Source organism: Pecten maximus, chromosome 3 (genome assembly GCF_902652985.1).
Source record: "Pecten maximus chromosome 3, xPecMax1.1, whole genome shotgun sequence".
In the NCBI taxonomy this organism is placed as follows: domain Eukaryota; kingdom Metazoa; phylum Mollusca; class Bivalvia; order Pectinida; family Pectinidae; genus Pecten; species Pecten maximus.
In genome coordinates this window covers 45,311,844-45,330,825 of record NC_047017.1, presented here as the reverse complement: position 1 = coordinate 45,330,825, position 18,982 = coordinate 45,311,844, and the positions used below count along the sequence as shown (strand labels likewise).

The following is an 18,982-nucleotide window of genomic DNA, read 5'->3' as shown; positions in this document are numbered from 1 at the left end:
ATTTCATTACTGACAGTTGGTAAAGTACACTGAGATTTCATTGACTGACAGTTGATAAAGTACACTGTGGGATTTCATTACAGACAGTTGGTAAAGTGCACTGTGAGATTTCATTACAGACAGTTGGTAAAGTACACTGTGAGATTTCATTACAGACAGTTGTTAAAGTACACTGTGAGATTTCATTACTGACAGTTGATAAAGTGCACTGTGAGATTTCATTACAGACAGTTGGTAAAGTGCACTGTGAGATTTCATTGACTGACATTTGGTAAAGTGAACTGTGAGATTTCATTGACTGAGGGTTGGTAAAGTGCACTGTAGGATTTCATTACTGACAGTTGGTAAAGTGCACTGTGAGATTTCATTGACTGACAGTTGGTAAAGTGCACTGTGTATTTCATTGAGTGACATTTGGTAAAGTGCACTGTATATTTCATTAACTGACAGTTGGTAAAGTGCATTGTATATTTCATTGACTGACATTTTGTAAAGTGCACTGTGAGATTTCATTGACTGACAGTTGGTAAAGTGCACTGTGAGATTTCATTACTGACAGTTGGTAAAGTACACTGTGAGATTTCATTACTGACAGTTGGTAAAGTGCACTGTGAGATTTCATTACTGACAGTTGGTAAAGTGCACTGTGAGATTTCATTACTGACAGTTTGTAAAGTGCACTGTGGGATTTCATTACTGGCAGTTGATAAAGTGCACTGTGAGATTTCATTGACTGACAGTTGGTAAAGTACACTGTGATATTTCATTGACTGACAGTTGGTAAAGTGCACTGTGAGATTTCATTACTGACAGTTGATAAAGTGCACTGTGGGATTTCACTGACTGACAGTTGGTAAAGTACACTGTATATCTCATTGACTGACATTTGGCAAAGTGCACTGTTAGATTTCATTGACTGACAGTTGGTAAAGTGCACTGTGGGATTTCATTACTGACAGTTGATAAAGTGCACTGTGGGATTTCATTGACTGACAGTTGATAAAGTACACTGTGAGATTTCATTACAGACAGTTGGTAAAGTGCACTTTCAGTTGGACCGATTTATTGTGGTAATTTTTTAGTTTTCATCAATGAACTGCATTGTTTTAAGAAATACGCATCATGAGATTTCATTTCCTAATTGTGTGTTGAACATACTCATACTGATAGTTTTCTGTGCCAATTTGTGCAATGTGTAATGTGTGACCAGGTGGGCTCAGCAAAGTCTATATAAACCAAGATTCATTAACATAAAAGATTAAACTTGGCATGCGTCTGAGAGAATTCTAGATAGCTTGTCCTGTCTTGGGCAGTTGCAGCAAATTAGGGGACAGGGGTTCACCTAGATGAGGTTGTGTATCATCAAATAAAAGTAGGCTACTCTGACCTACATTCTGACCTTTGATCTACATCAGAGAAAAAGATTGTCTGGTGTATGACACCGGCTCAGTATCTCCTACAGTACTTGTCAATAGGATTTCATACCAGGGTATGGGTAAAATTCACCTTATTTATTATGAATTTATCATCTATACATTTTTTGGTGTGGGACTGTGGTTTGCGGAATTGTCTGCGTTAAATTATTATACAAAAAATGAGACTTTTCTTTGAAATAGTTATAAACATTTTAATTTCATCCTGTTGGGAATCACTGATATCTGATTGTAGAATTCATGTTTAACATGAACATTATGGATATGAATCATAGGAATCTGAATATTTCCTATTAATAAGGGGGAATGTTTGGAAATGGAGATGTTTATATTTTTGTTTACATATACAGTTATATATATTGCTTTAAAGGTATATTGTTGATGAATTTTAATGTCATTTGCCATGAACTCATTATAAATTTATGTTTTCTGATACAATCTTTATAATGTGAGACTGAAAAGCCTATTGCACATTTTCTGATATTTTAATACAATTTAAAGAACCAAGATTTATTTTAATGATTGGCATATTAAAACTAATGTTGTTTATTTCATATCAGTATAAAAATACTGTCAGGGTTGAAGTAAATGGTTGATGATAAATAACTTGATAATTTGTTTAATTAGTGTGTGATAGATGACATCAGACCATGATGGGTTGTCTTTCATGCTCTGTTCACTTCTCATCAGAACAGCACTTTATACCAGAAGTTTGTTTAAATTGTTCACAGAAAACATTAACTCACTTTGATAGATGTTCTCAAGGTAAAATTAAATTACAACTTAAAATTGGAAGCATTTTTGAGATTTTTGAAATTGTTCATTTTTTTTAGAATACATATTTTTTCTCTCATGGTTGAAAATCTGTGTGCTACTCATTGAGCTAAAGTAAGGACTGTTTTTACAGGTTTTTATTGATTTAAGAAATAATCCAGTGTAGTGTTTTAATCTTTTTATGTTTTAAAACTTAATTGATTCCTGAATTCTGCACACGCTGCAGTTTTAAATCGCTGTGTTTGTAGGAACGAGTGTCTGGAGACAAAACTGGATTTATATACAGTATACATTGATGGCCATTTGAAACAAGGTTATATTTCTTTATTACTACTGAAGTGACGTTTCCATTTAATCAGGCTTATTTATAGCCATTTGGAGTTTGTAAGATTGGTAGTGTCTGTGTTGAGTTGATGGCCACTTGTACCCTGAAGATGTCTGTGGACCACGCCCACATGTACCAGGACCTTGTCGCTGTACTGTCGCTGTACTGTCACTGTACTGTCACTGTACTGTCACTGTACTGTAGGTGTACTGTCACTGTACTGTCGCTGTACTGTAGGTGTACTGTAGGTGTACTGTCGCTGTACTGTCACTGTACTGTCACTGTACTGTAGGTGTACTGTAGGTGTACTGTCGCTGTACTGTCACTGTACTGTAGGTGTACTGTCACTGTACTGTAGGTTTACTGTAGGTGTACTGTCGCTGTACTGTCACTGTACTGTCACTGTACTGTAGGTGTACTGTCACTGTACTGTCGCTGTACTGTAGGTGTACTGTAGGTGTACTGTCGCTGTACTGTCACTGTACTGTCACTGTACTGTAGGTGTACTGTAGGTGTACTGTCACTGTACTGTAGGTGTACTGTCACTGTACTGTAGGTGTACTGTAGGTGTACTGTCACTGTACTGTCACTGTACTGTAGGTGTACTGTAGGTGTACTGTAGGTGTACTGTAGGTGTACTGTAGGTGTACTGTAGGTGTACTGTCGCTGTACTGTAGGTTTACTGTAGGTGTACTGTAGGTGTACTGTCGCTGTACTGTCACTGTACTGTCACTGTACTGTCGCTGTACTGTAGGTGTACTGTCGTGTACTGTCGCTGTACTGTAGGTTTACTGTAGGTGTACTGTAGGTGTACTGTAGGTGTACTGTCACTGTACTGTCGCTGTACTGTAGGTTTACTGTAGGTGTACTGTAGGTATACTGTCACTGTACTGTAGGTGTACTGTAGGTGTACTGTCAGTGTACTGTCGCTGTACTGTAGGTGTACTGTAGCTGTACTGTAGGTGTACTGTAGGTGTACTGTCACTGTACTGTAAGTGTACTGTAGGTGTACTGTAATGTATGTAGGTGATCTTCACTTACTGTAGGGAATCAGTCACTTACTGAGGTGTATGCACGTACTGTAGGGAACTGGGTTACTGCCCCGTTTTTTGGTATACTGCAGTACTGAGGTGTATCATCACTGTCGTAGGTGTCGTACTGTACGTAGGTTACTGTCACTGTTTGTAGGTGTACTGTACTTTACGTAGGGGTAGCATGCGTAGGTGTAATGCCTGTACTTGGTGTATGTCACTGTATCTGTACTGTAGGTGTACGTCACTGGTAGGGGATACTGCACTGTACGAGGTGACGTACTGTATGTAGGGGTATGTCACGTATGTAGGGGTACTGTAGGGGTACTGTCACTACGTAGGGTACGCATGTACTGTAGGTGTACTTTTGGGGGTCTGTCATGTCTGTAGGGGTACTGTAGGGGTAGTCGCTGACGTCACGTATGTCACTGTACTGTAGGGTATGAGGTGTACTGAGGTGTATGTCGCTACTTAGGGGTTAAGCCCCGTACTGTAGGTATACTGTAGGTGTACTGTGGTGTACTGTAGGTGTACTGTCACTGTACTGTAGGTGTACTGTAGGTGTACTGTAGGTGTACTGTCACTGTACTGTAGGTGTACTGTAGGTGTACTGTAGGTATACTGTAGGTGTACTGTAGGTGTACTGTCGCTGTACTGTCACTGTACTGTCACTGTACTGTAGGTGTACTGTAGGTGTACTGTCACTGTACTGTCACTGTACTGTAGGTGTACTGTAGGTGTACTGTAGGTGTACTGTCACTGTACTGTCACTGTACTGTAGGTGTACTGTAGGTGTACTGTAGGTGTACTGTCACTGTACTGTAGGTGTACTGTCGCTGTAACTGTATGGTACTGTAGGTGTACTGTCACTGTACTGTAGGTGTACTGTAGGTGTACTGTAGGTGTACTGTCACTGTACTGTAGGTGTACTGTCGCTGTACTGTAGGTGTACTGTAGGTGTACTGTCACTGTACTGTAGGTGTACTGTAGGTGTACTGTCACTGTACTGTAGGTATACTGTAGGTGTACTGTAGGTGTACTGTAGGTATACTGTAGGTGTACTGTAGGTGTACTGTAGGTGTACTGTAGGTATACTGTAGGTGTACTGTAGGTGTACTGTCACTGTACTGTAGGTATACTGTCACTGTACTGTTGGTGTACTGTCACTGTACTGTCACTGTACTGTAGGTGTACTCTCGCTGTACTGTAGGTGTATTGTAGGTGTACTGTAGGTGTACTGTAGGTGTACTGTAGGTGTACTGTCAGTGTACTGTCGCTGTACTGTAGGTATATACTGTCTATGTACTATCGCTGTACTGTTATAATCAGCTTGGCCAATGACTTTCATTATACAATCACAATGTTTCCACTTTAAATCATCAATACACATCATCATGTTACCAGGTTAATGAGTTAATCCACCCAGAGGTTTAAAATTGTGAAGTGATATTCCTGTAGCTGCTGATGATAAGTATGGATATGCACAGCCTGGCTGATGTTGTTGACACAAAGAAATACAATAAGGTTGATGGCTTAAATGACGTACATATCCTGAATACTTGTAGGACGTGGTTGTTATTGCCCCATGGGTTTACATTTGATGTAAACATAGCAATTTTACAAACTGGTGTGGATTGTATCAAGTCCCTTCATGATTGTATCAGACAAGGATCATATTTTAAATCGCTTACATTATTCAATTTCTTTTTTGATCAATAAATCTGAAATTAATATATTGTAAAGATTGTCAAGTGCTGTTTGTAGTAACAAGGTCCCTAAGTTTACCAATATGATGAACTTTATGTTTGGACTGTTATATATTTATCTCCTAAGTGTAGTGAATTACTTTGAGTCTCCCTTTCACACTGGTTTACAAACTGGGTTTTTATCTGTGTAATATGTTTTATCTGATAGGATATGTATGATAGAGGATGTAGATACAAATACCTTTGATCTGAGGACCCAGTAGGGAGATACAAACGGCCCCATAGAGTCTCTCTGGTACCTCCACAAACTCTCTACAAAATATCTCACGCTAATATTGGAACTTTCATACACTAGTGGGTATATATCTATAATTTGAGGAGCTGATGTTGAAGTTTTGGAAGTGATTTGCTGTCAGTTGTGGTCATTTCCATCTGAGTGTAGTAATGTACTAGAGACTGGTATACAGACCACTGCTGAAAACGGCCAATATGGGATCTTTTGTCATGAAAATTTAAACATTTCGGTCTGGTTTCTTTGTAGTTCAAGTTATTTTTATAGTCAGCTGTATTTAATTTAACAGAAGAAGGATTATCAATAACATTTGACATGATACATTTTCCTTTTCTGAGACCACATGTCATTTTAAGAATTTATAAAGTCTTAGATTTTGACAGTTAAATGCTTATTTTATAATTTTTCTTTTTTTAGATTCTGACCTAATCTGTTAGGAACCTTATCTCACTGGGCCCAATAGAACTGGCTGGTTTGACCGTTGGCCAGCTTGACCACTGGTTCTGCTGTTATATCAATGCTGACTTGCTGAAAACTGATGCGGGATATATCTACATAGAGATGTGTGTACATATAAATCAGCCTGATTTCCCTTGGTAATCATCTAGAAGTGTATGGATGTAAGTTGACCATTCCTTGACCAAGTGACCCCTGGTCAGTAGGACATTCTGGACCTTCACTGACAGGTTTACTCCCACACCAAACATGTCTGCCACAACAGCACCAACAAAGGAGGATGGGGAGGATGAGCCTAGCTCTGTGGGCGAGTGGAGGACAAAATGTCAGGCCTTGGAAATGTCCCTCCACAAGTTTCGTGAACAGGTTTCTAAGATTCGAGACAACCTCGGCAAAAAGGTAAGTCTTAAAATTTTTTCATATTGCATAAATCATTTTCTTTGGTGTGATGTACAAAAAATAATCAGTATATTTTGTATTGCTTTCTGCTGAAAGATCTATGTCCTTATTTTAATCTTGAGAAGATGTATACTATATCATACCCTGGCCTTCGGCTCATCAATATTTCTGTCAACGTGTTACTAGACTATTAAGTAAAAATTACGGATATCGAATTGGACAGAAATTATCCGCAAAACAAGAAATGGCTCTTTCACTTTGAATCAGATATCATTATGAAGGGTAGGTGTATATTGGGGATTAGAAGATCTAAATAATAGTGGCTGCATGAACGTTGACAAGAGCCCCACTTTGAAGGCATCGTCTTGATCTACAGTGTGTTTAGGTCACAGACAGAACTTTAATTGATTATCACTTCAATATCAGGACTACAGCTAGAAGGTTCTCATTGGCTGAAAATTTTCAACCATACACAAATTGTATACTTAAAATTGGATATTCATCACTGTGCTAATCAGATAAAATTTGATAAGTTGAAAAATTTGCATGTACAAGACATGAATATCTGCAAAATAAAAAAAATGATTATAAAAACAGTGTTATCATGAGTCCAGGTTATGGTAACAGCAGCAGGTTCTCATCACTAGTTCCTAATCATTTATGTCACGTTACACTGTATTTTTTCCTGTAATGTAATCAGAGAGGAGATGAGGTTGGAATACAGACCAAAGTGTCCAACATGAGATTCACTGTAATTATAGGAGTATAGGAAGGTGGCCACGACCAGGTGTGAGCCGTGTGTGTTCCCAGGTCTTTCATCCTTCTTGTTCCTGATGGCAGAAAAGAAAACCTAACAAGACTCGAGGAATCCTCTGTTTTATTTAGCTTGTGCATTAGTTTGATTATATACTTGAATAGTTGCAAGGCGTTAGACAAGATTGATGATTTCTCCCCCACTTGTTCAGCATAGATGATAGGATACAGCTGGCTCAGTGTTATAGTTCCTGACTAACCACATAACAAGGTGTCTATATTGTAACATATCTATCTCCACAGAAGTTTATAACTTATAAACTAAATACAGATTCTAGATACGGCCAGATCAACTGATATATCTACACTCTACCAGACATGCTTGTCTGCTTCAGATAACACACTTAATGAAACACTTTCTTTAATACCATATTACACTAATAAAACATGCAATCATTTACAACAATACCACAGACTACAACACACTTACTCAAAGGTGAACCTTGGGTCCAATTATCATCAGATTGTTAGAGAGATGAGGGGGTGGAGTTTTAGCTAAATTAGATGTTGGCATTTTATAAAATACAATTTATTAGCAGCTGTACGTATAGACTTTATAAACATCAGTATCCTAAAAGTGTTTGGCACCTTCTGCAGAACCCATATACTAGGAGATGCACACCATGTCACTTAGAGCGTGGGAAAAATGCTGTGTAGTAGGTTGGTGATAGTAGGAGTCTAAGGGATGTATTATTTTTGTGATAGCTTAGCCGAGTTTTTGAAATTCTGTGCTCAAGAGATAGCTGGAGAGAATATCTGATGAGAAGACCTGGCTGTCTGTGGAAAGTCGAATATACTACTCATGAGTCAAGCAGATAAATGTCGCTATCTTTCATGCAGAGAACCTGATAGGAGTGTGTCGAGGTTACTATATGGCACTTATGTATATGTTGATAGGTATTCACCTTGATAGGATACATTAAAAAACTGGCTAAATCCTACATACTTTGATATATGTACGGCTATTAATTAGGGAGATGGTTGGGTAGTATAAGGACAATCTTGGTGTTAGTAGAACATTCCATGGAGTCCAAACTGCCATTTACATCATCAACTTTAGAGATCAAAATTCGTGACCACTTTGATCAAATGAATTGCTAAGGGATTTAAGACATCAGTTTGTTTAGATATGCTGTACTGGTATGACATGCATGTCTTGTTAAGAATTTTACAGAGGTCTCTCACTGTGTCATGTAAAACACAACCATTGAAAAAATGTGTACATTGGAGAGCATTGAAAAGACTCCGCTCTTTGTTAATTGTGCCTTATTTTCCACGCTCTTTGTTAATTGTGCCTTATTTTCCACACTCTTTGTTAATTGTGCCTTATTTTCCACGCTCTTTGTTAATTGTGCCTTATTTTCCACGCTCTTTGTTAATTGTGCCTTCATTGGAAAATAATGTTCTGTGCCTAGTGCTCTATAAACATCGGAAAACAATGTCTTATGTGTTGTGATTTATAAAATAAAATCTGTGTGTTAATTTATAAATCATATAAAACAATATCTGGGTGTTGTGATGAATAAAATCATATGAAAATAATATATGTGTGTTGAGCAGCAAGGAAACTTGTACCCTAGCTTTGAGGCAGAGATGCTGTTGTAAAGTAAACTTGTACCCTAGCTGTGAGGCAGAGATGCTGTTGTAAAGTAAACTTGTACCCTAGCTGTGAGGCAGAGATGCTGTTGTAAAGTAAACTTGTACCCTAGCTGTGCTGTGAGGCAGAGATGTTGTTGTAAAGTAAACTTGTACCCTAGCTGTGCTGTGAGGCAGAGATGCTGTTGTAAAGTAAACTTGTACCCTAGCTGTGCTGTGAGGCAGAGATGCTGTTGTAAAGTAAACTTGTACCCTAGCTGTGAGGCAGAGATGCTGTTGTAAAGTAAACTTCTACCCTAGTTGTGAGGCAGAGATGCTGTTGTAAAGTAAACTTGTACCCTAGCTGTGAGGCAGAGATGCTGTTGTAAAGTAAACTTGTACCCTAGCTGTGAGGCAGAGATGCTGTTGTAAAGTAAACTTGTACCCTAGCTGTGAGGCAGAGATGCTGTTGTAAAGTAAACTTGTACCCTAGCTGTGAGGCAGAGATGCTGTTGTAAAGTAAACTTGTACCCTAGCTGTGAGGCAGAGATGCTGTTGTAAAGTAAACTTGTACCCTAGCTGTGAGGCAGAGATGTTGTTGTAAAAGTAAACTTGTACCCTAGCTGTGAGGCAGAGATGCTGTTGTAAAGTAAACTTGTACCCTAGCTGTGAGGCAGAAATGCTGTTGTAAAGTAAACTTGTACCCTAGCTGTGAGGCAGAGATGTTGTTGTAAAGTAAACTTGTACCCTAGCTGTGAGGCAGAGATGCTGTTGTAAAGTAAACTTGTACCCTAGCTGTGAGGCAGAGATGCTGTTGTAAAGTAAACTTGTACCCTATCTGTGAGGCAGAGATGTAAAGTAAACTTGTACCCTGTGCTGTGAGGCAGAGATGCTGTTGTAAATAAACTTGTACCCTAGCTTTGAGGCAGAGATGCTGTTGTAAAGTAAACTTGTACCCTAGCTGTGAGGCAGAGATGCTGTTGTAAAGTAAACTTGTACCCTAGCTGTGAGGCAGAGATGCTGTTGTAAAGTAAACTTGTACCCTAGCTGTGAGGCAGAGATGCTGTTGTAAAGTAAACTTGTACCCTGTGCTGTGAGGCAGAGATGTTGTTGTAAAGTAAACTTGTACCCTAGCTGTGAGGCAGAGATGCTGTTGTAAAGTAAACTTGTACCCTAGCTGTGAGGCAGAGATGCTGTTGTAAAGTAAACTTGTACCCTGTGCTGTGAGGCAGAGATGCTGTTGTAAAGTAAACTTGTACCCTATCTGTGAGGCAGAGATGTAAAGTAAACTTGTACCCTGTGCTGTGAGGCAGAGATGCTGTTGTAAATAAACTTGTACCCTAGCTGTGAGGCAGAGATGCTGTTGTAAAGTAAACTTGTACCCTAGCTGTGAGGCAGAGATGCTGTTGTAAAGTAAACTTGTACCCTAGCTGTGAGGCAGAGATGCTGTTGTAAAGTACACTTGTACCCTGTGCTGTGAGGCAGAGATGTTGTTGTAAAGTAAACTTGTACCCTGTGCTGTGAGGCAGAGATGTTGTTGTAAAGTAAGCTTGTACCCTAGCTGTGAGGCAGAGATGCTGTTGTAAAGTAAACGTGTACCCTAGCTGTGAGGCAGAGATGCTGTTGTAAAGTAAACTTGTACCCTGTGCTGTGAGGCAGAGATGTTGTTGTAAAGTAAACTTGTACCCTAGCTGTGAGGCAGAGATGCTGTTGTAAAGTAAACTTGTACCCTAGCTGTGAGGCAGAGATGCTGTTGTAAAGTAAACTTGTACCCTGTGCTGTGAGGCAGAGATGCTGTTGTAAAGTAAACTTGTACCCTATCTGTGAGGCAGAGATGTAAAGTAAACTTGTACCCTGTGCTGTGAGGCAGAGATGCTGTTGTAAATAAACTTGTACCCTAGCTGTGAGGCAGAGATGTTGTTGTAAAGTAAACTTGTACCCTGTGCTGTGAGGCAGAGATGCTGTTGTAAAGTAAACTTGTACCCTGTGCTGTGAGGCAGAGATGTTGTTGTAAAGTAAGCTTGTACCCTAGCTGTGAGGCAGAGATGCTGTTGTAAAGTAAACTTGTACCCTAGCTGTGAGGCAGAGATGTTGTTGTAAAGTAAACTTGTACCCTGTGCTGTGAGGCAGAGATGCTGTTGTAAAGTAAACTTGTACCCTAGCTGTGAGGCAGAGATGCTGTTGTAAAGTAAACTTGTACCCTAGCTGTGAGGCAGAGATGCTGTTATAAAGTAAACTTGTACCCTAGCTGTGAGGCAGAGATGTAAAGTAAACTTGTACCCTAGCTGTGAGGCAGAGATATTGTTGTAAAGTAAACTTGTACCCTAGCTGTGAGGCAGAGATGCTGTTGTAAAGTAAACTTGTACCCTTTGCTGTGAGGCAGAGATGCTGTTGTAAAGAAAACTTGTACCCTAGCTGTGAGGCAGAGATGCTGTTGTAAAGTAAACTTGTACCCTAGCTGTGAGGCAGAGATGTTGTTGTAAAGTAAACTTGTACCCTAGCTGTGAGGCAGAGATGCTGTTGTAAAGTAAACTTGTACCCTAGCTGTGAGGCAGAGATGCTGTTGTAAAGTAAACTTGTACCCTAGCTGTGAGGCAGAGATGCTGTTGTAAAGTAAACTTGTACCCTAGCTGTGAGGCAGAGATGCTGTTGTAAAGTAAACTTGTACCCTAGCTGTGAGGCAGAGATGCTGTTGTAAAGTAAACTTGTACCCTGTGCTGTGAGGCAGAGATGTTGTAAAGTAAACTTGTACCCTAGCTGTGAGGCAGAGATGCTGTTGTAAAGTAAACTTGTACCCTAGCTGTGAGGCAGAGATGCTGTTGTAAAGTAAACGTGTACCCTGTGCTGTGAGGCAGAGATGCTGTTGTAAAGTAAACTTGTACCCTGTGCTGTGAGGCAGAGATGCTGTTGTAAAGTAAACTTGTACCCTGTGATGTGAGGCAGAGATGCTGTTGTAAAGTAAACTTGTACCCTAGCTGTGCTGTGAGGCAGAGATGCTGTTGTAAAGTAAACTTGTACCCTAGCTGTGCTGTGAGGCAGAGATGTAAAGTAAACTTGTACCCTGTGCTGTGAGGCAGAGATGCTGTTGTAAAGTAAACTTGTACCCTAGCTGTGAGGCAGAGATGCTGTTGTAAAGTAAACTTGTACCCTAGCTGTGAGGCATAGATGCTGTTGTAAAGTAAACTTGTACCCTAGCTGTGCTGTGAGGCAGAGATGCTGTTGTAAAGTAAACTTGTACCCTAGCTGTGCTGTGAGGCAGAGATGCTGTTGTAAAGTAAACTTGTACCCTGTGCTGTGAGGCAGAGATGCTGTTGTAAAGTAAACTTGTACCCTGTGCTGTGAGGCAGAGATGCTGTTGTAAAGTAAACTTGTACCCTAGCTGTGAGGCAGAGATGCTGTTGTAAAGTAAACTTGTACCCTGTGCTGTGAGGCAGAGATGCTGTTGTAAAGAAAACTTGTTATGTTTCAAGGTCAAGTTGTACATGCTGATCCAATTAACATTCCAGTGGTGAGCCTTTATTGGGTAAGGAGATAACAATAGAACCTGGAGTCTGGTAAACACACTGTTTACATTCTACCATTACTCTTGCCAATATGCACTTCATCACACAAGATATTTTTTTTCTGGAAGACTTAATTCTTGCAGCACACCTGATAAAATTAAGTAGATTGGGATGCTGAAATCATGTTTTTGGACCTCCATACTGATAATGTATCTGCTAATGTGTAATTACTCATATCCCTAACGAGTGTAAGGCCAAATGGATCTATAAGGTAACGGAGAGGGGGGCATCATTTCTGTTGGACACTGATATCAAAGGCCAGAGTTTGTATCCTTGTACATGTCTCTGTTAGAATTCCAATTAATGAATTGCATGACACACCTGTTGTGATAAGCCATGTGTTCATTTACCACTCACTTTAAGTATATACATGTACAGTATTTACTCAATCTAGATAATTTATGCATCAAGATGATGATGTTATGAGAGATGCTTCACTTTCCGTGTTCAATTGATCAGGTCTAAATACTGCTGTAAAAATATTCTCAATTGATCAGGTTTAAATACTGCTGTAAAAATAGTCTCAATTGATCAGGTCTAAATACTGCTGTAAAAATATTCTCAATTGATCAGGTCTAAATATACTGCTGTAAAAATAGTCTCAATTGATCAGGTCTAAATACTGCTGTAAAAATAGTCTCAATTGATCAGGTCTAAATACTGCTGTAAAAATAGTCTCAATTGATCAGGTTTAAATACTGCTGTAAAAATAGTCTCAATTGATCAGGTCTAAATATACTGCTGTAAAAATAGTCTCAATTGATCAGGTCTAAATACTGCTGTAAAAATATTCTCAATTTATCAGGTCTAAATACTGCTGTAAAAATATTCTCAATTGATCAGGTCTAAATACTGCTGTAAAAATAGTCTCAATATTTTGAAATACGGTTAAGTTGATTTATTTTGAAAACTGAAACTGATCACATAGATGTGAGTCACATGACTGATATTATTGAATTGATAGTGAGTCTACTCTATTTCTGATATAAAAGTGATTGTGAAAATAACATTGAAAACCTCTTAATAGTTTGGGAGAATGGCTAATATAAGGTTATATTGTAAGCTAATGACTGATGTAGCTAAAAGTTGTAAAGATGTAGAAAGTTTGAGATAAATCTGTCCAGTATTGGAGGGAATAAATTTGTCTGGTATGGCGGGAATCTTGTTCTGTCAGTCAATCATACTTACATACGTCTACAGATGTAATATACCAATAACACCTTATATCGTAGTATTCTGATGTGTTGGCCCATAAATGTCAACTGATTATGTTTGACTATTTGTAGATGATGAGATGATGGACGAGTTTACTTTCGAGGTCTAAAGGTCAAAGTTCACCATACAGTTATATACATATTATAATTAAAAATTGTTTTTTTTTATGTAACTAAAACAAATGTATTGTTGACATACAGTCGTTTATCTACAACAGTAAAAATACCAAATTTTAAATATTTCTTTAGCTGTTTTAACCTCTGTGTGGTGATTCAGTGTATAAGTTGTAGGCACAAAAACAGGGGTGTATTTTATCTGAGAAGTTTAATTTTGTTGTTACAAACAGATTAATACATTATATATACACTGCATCAAAGACTGGAAGCTTCAGGCATCATAGGAGCTACCACTGCAGAGAACAAAAAAATACAGGGCATGTTTGGTAACAAAGACCGTATCTGCAAAGCAATTTAATTGCTAATACTTTGAATTTGTTTCCCATAAAAATAGATCATTATTTTATCTCGTTATCCCCCTCCTCTATTTATATTCCACAAGTGTATTGCAGCGCCCCTGGAGCAGTCCTACAGATAAGGAACAGTTTGATGAATCTGTCCAATGGTAAATATCCACAAACTTTGAATGTAAAAATTCCCCAAAATAAATTTTATGCCCTCCAACCGTTTTGTATGTAAGTTCAGTTCTCTTTAAGTATTTAGAATTTAGATAATTTTAATAGCTTACTTCATTTGAAAGTATAATCACTTTAGTCAGCTCCTTGGCTGAACCTTATAAAGGCATAAGATCCAAGGGATTGCACAGTTTTGAAAATACCCTATTTGAACGTTAATTGTCTTACAAAGACCTTGAATTTGATATAAGACAAAAATACTATAAAAATGTGTAAATTTGACCTTTAGATTATGTACAAACGCTGGATCAGGATATTTAACCAGTAGATTGGTGGTCCTACAAATCTGTATACAAAATGACCATGTATGGAAGTTGAGCAGGGTAAAATTTGATTGCTAAAGTCATCTTGCTCTTTTTGAAAATATTGATAAGTCATCTACCATTTGTATGGAGTTAATTAAAATGTACTTATAAAAAATGCAATATTAATTTTGTGTTTCACACCTAAAAATTAGTCTTTTTCACTTCTGATCCTTTATGAAAAATATCGACACAGAACAAAAAAATGATTCCAAGAGACTTGATGACGACATATCAGATTAAATTGTTAGTGTAAACATTAAATATATCACTGTTAGTTCCTTCATTTATTACCAGTCATAAGTTATATCAGATATTATATAATAAGTGGGACCCACTGTATTACCAGTCATAAGTTATATCAGATATTATATAATAAGTGGGACCCACTGTATTACCAGTCATAAGTTATATCAGATATTATATAATAAGTGGGACCCACTGTATTACCAGTCATAAGTTATATCAGATATTATATAATAAGTGGGACCCACTGTATTACCAGTTGTAAGTTATATCAGATATTATATAATAAGTGGGACCCAGTGTATTATTAGAATAATGTCTGTTTAAATAATGAAACATATTGTAATAAATGGTGAAAACTGCTGATATATTTTTGAGAGATGTGTAGAATTAAAAACCCAAATCGGCTGATGTTTAAAGCAAAATATGCATTATTGGGAAAATGGCTAATATAAGACTGGTAAAATTATTGTAAAATAGTTGGTATATTCACCATGTGTATATTACCAGGACAGGTGTATGCCAAGCAGGGCGTTACTTTTAAGGGCGGCCAATATTACTGTACTTCTTACCAACCATTCTGGTTCAATTATCTCGATATCAAGTCTGTTTCCATCATCAAACTCCTGGTGTTATTGTGGAGCGCCCTCCAATTTAAAACCAGATCTGTAAGAAAAACGTGAAGTTAATGTGTAGAAATGGTGTAAAAAGTCAAGGTAAGATCATGAATGTCACCATTATTAGGATGGGAATACATTCCTCAATTACCAGGTACCTAGAGAGTTTTCCTGGCCTACATGTCGACACATCCAGATGGCAATTGTACTTTTATAAGTTATATACAGCAGCAGCCAAATACACTTCCTAGTTGTCTTTGTTTCGGGCATTGATTCAGAAAAGTAATTGTTTTGGATGGAACAAGATACCTTAAGACTTTGTTATCTGATATTAATTGTGATTTTTACACCTTTCTTTTCACAGCCACCATACTGCCCTTCTTGATATATAAAGGTCATATACATGTATGAGAATTCCTAAGATGAGGGTGTTTCAGGGTTCAATTTATGTTGGTCAAGGTGATAACCATTACTTAAAGTTTGTGAAAAGAAACAAGGTGATAACCATTACTTAAAGTTTGTGAAAAGAAATGACCCTGACAAGTATTTAAGGTCACACATGTCAGATTTGTTAAAACACTCTAATGACTTCTTCTGAATAACAAAAATCAAGATATTTAGCTGATCAGTTCCTAGAATGACTCCCACCAAAGATTGCATAAGAAATGACCTTGACATATATTCAAGGTTACTTGGGTCACATTGGTTAACCCACAGAAACATGTTCTTTTCATTAATTGAATTTCAAGAGAATTAATTATCAGAGAAATGAATACGAGATGAGTGGTGCAGGCCAATTTGGCCTCTTGTTTAAATAAAGTATGCTGAAATTTTCTTGTATTGGTACAAGATAAAGTATACTGAAATTTTCTTGTATTGGGACAAGATTTGTGAACTTGCTGACCCACAGACCTTGAATTCCATAGCCTTTATTTAGCTCTAATTTCCTTATCAAGCAGTTTTCCAGTTTTCTCTACAGACTGATTCTGATTAGATCAGTCTTTGTCTGGACCAGATAAGAAGTAGGTGTATATCGAGGGCCTGTTGAGGTAATCAATCTGTCCTCTTTGTAGGCAAGGTCATATTATGTCAAAATGTCATGGCTGAAAACTCCTGGATATCATTATATTCCTAGACATACATATCCTAAACTCCAACAGATATAGTCACAATACACACATCTCTGCAGACACAGGTACCCAGTAGGCATTATATGATTGTCAAAATTCAATAGGAGTTAATTTATGGTATGGCGTGGTCTGTCCAGCATCTGTGGAGTAAAACTCTCTCCAACCTCAAATCTGTATGATATAGGTATTAGAGAGGTGTTTGACCTTTTTTTCAGCTGTAATAATTAAAATTTAATTAATATTTGGTTATCATGTACTTCCCAACAAATTGTTGCTATAACTGTATAAAATATTCTAGAGATATCTTTGTATGTTTATATGATTTTTTTCTTTCGAAAATATGGGGCCGCGGTGGCTGAGTGGTTAAGGTGTCCCGACACTTTATCACTAGCCCTCCACCACTGGGTTGCGAGTTCGAAACCTACGTGGGGCAGTTGCCAGGTACTGACCGTAGGCCGGTGGTTTTTCTCCGGGTACTCCGGCTTTCCTCCACCTCCAAAACCTGACACGTCCTTAAATGACCCTGGCTGTTAATAGGACGTTAAACAAAAACAAACCAAATCTTTCGAAAATTCAATCCCAAGTCAAAAAAAAATATCAGAATCAACTTGCAAAGGTGTTTTATATCTGAACTGCAGCCCCATAAGCATATTTAGACACACATGACATTTTACAGTATATAACACAAATTAAGATAATATTTTGAAGCATCTTTATTTGAAATAAAAAATGATCTGCTGCATTAGTTTGTTTTGTATTGTTTAATATCCTATATCTGGATCCCTGTCAGGGTAGGGGTAGTTTGAGTTTGTAGATCATTAGCGGATGATCTCATGGTCATGGAAAGGTCAGGTTTATAAACAGGAAACTTTAAGTGTACCTATCCTAATACCAACTTGGCTTAGAAACAGTTGTGATAATCTGCCCAATCATTTAGGTGTGAATAACGCATTCTCATGTCTTCTAAGAATGTTTATAACACAGAAATTTGTTATATTCCTAAGTGAAAAGATGTGTTTTGCATGTGAAGTTGAAGCGTGTGGAATGCCAGTCTGAGGAGGAACCATTGTGTTGGGCTAGCTCGGCTTATAATCGCCTAACTATGTTGGCTGTGTCGTGTGATGCTAGGATAGCCAATTAAAACTTTAACTCATCTTTAAATAGTAACATGGAACTAGTAACATATTACCTTTCTGAAATCTGGGACAGAACTCCACAGTAAAATTACTTCCTGAAATATCAATTTATAGGAGACAATAGAAAATTAAATTTGTTTAACATTAACGGCAGACAGTATAATTAATTAATTATCACTGTCTATTGTGTTATTTCTGCTCTAGTGGTGTCCTTGGTATCGCTTGTCTTTCTAACATACATATACATATATAAATATAGAACTACCAGCATCATTTTGATAAATTTTCATGTCAACAATTTGCTTTAATTGTCCTCCATTGTATAGTCTTGCCTTTCCGATTCGTGCTGGTGACTTTCATGTCTGTCGTTCTATTACCATGATCCTCAGAAATGATTACTCCATATATATGGTGTTGTTGATGACATTACACCATCAACGGAACATTTTATTGTAAAACATTGCCTGTTGTTTTACTACATTTTGATTGGTACATATCCTTTGGAGAAAAATGTCCTTGGATACACATATAATGTCAATTGAACTCCTTGACAACAAAGACTTTTACTACAATTTTATAGCTCCGTGTTGGTCCATGTTTCCATTTGAAGTTTATGAACTCTTCAAATTGCAGAGGCTATATATGTTTGTGTCTATTTGGTGGTCGATTTTAAAATATCTGTGTGGTGGAGGGGCTGGTCGATTTTAGTATTTCTGTGTGGTGGAGGGGCTGGTCGATTTTAGTATTTCTGTGTGTGGAGGGGCTGGTCGATTTTAGTATTTCTGTGTGTGGAGGGGCTGGTCGATTTTAGTATGTCTGTGTGTGGAGGGGCTGGTCGATTTTAGTATTTCTGTGTGTGGAGGTTTGTGGTGGAGGGGCTGGTCTATTTTAGTATTTCTGTGTGTGGAGGGGCTGGTCGATTTTAGTATTTCTGTGTGGTGGAGGGGCTGGTCTATTTGAGTATTTCTGTGTGTGGAGGAGCTGGTCGATTTTAGTATTTCTTTGTGGTGAAAGGGCTGGTCGGTTTTAGTATTTCTGTGTGTGGAGGGGCTGGTCGATTTTAGTATTTCTGTGTGGTGGAGGGGCTGGTCTATTTTAGTATTTCTGTGTGTGGAGGAGCTGGTCGATTTTAGTATTTCTTTGTGGTGAAAGGGCTGGTCGGTTTTAGTATTTCTGTGTGTGGAGGGGCTGGTCAATTTTAGTATTTCTGTGTGTGGAGGGGCTGGTCGATTTTAGTATTTCTGTGTGGTGAAGGGGCTGGTCGATTTTAGTATTTCT

General features: G+C 38.0%; 1 protein-coding gene across 1 annotated transcript in view; it reads left to right on the top strand.

Annotated features, from left to right (window-relative positions):
• LOC117322778 (pleckstrin homology domain-containing family H member 1-like) overlaps positions 1 to 18,982 on the top strand; it is a 304,601-nt gene that overhangs the window by 46,841 nt on the left and 238,778 nt on the right. Inside the window, exon 2 of the mRNA XM_033877718.1 lies at positions 5,979 to 6,416. Within this exon, the coding sequence (XP_033733609.1) occupies positions 6,267 to 6,416 (150 nt within the window). The 5' untranslated portion in view covers positions 5,979 to 6,266. The remainder of the gene's footprint in view (positions 1 to 5,978; positions 6,417 to 18,982) is intronic.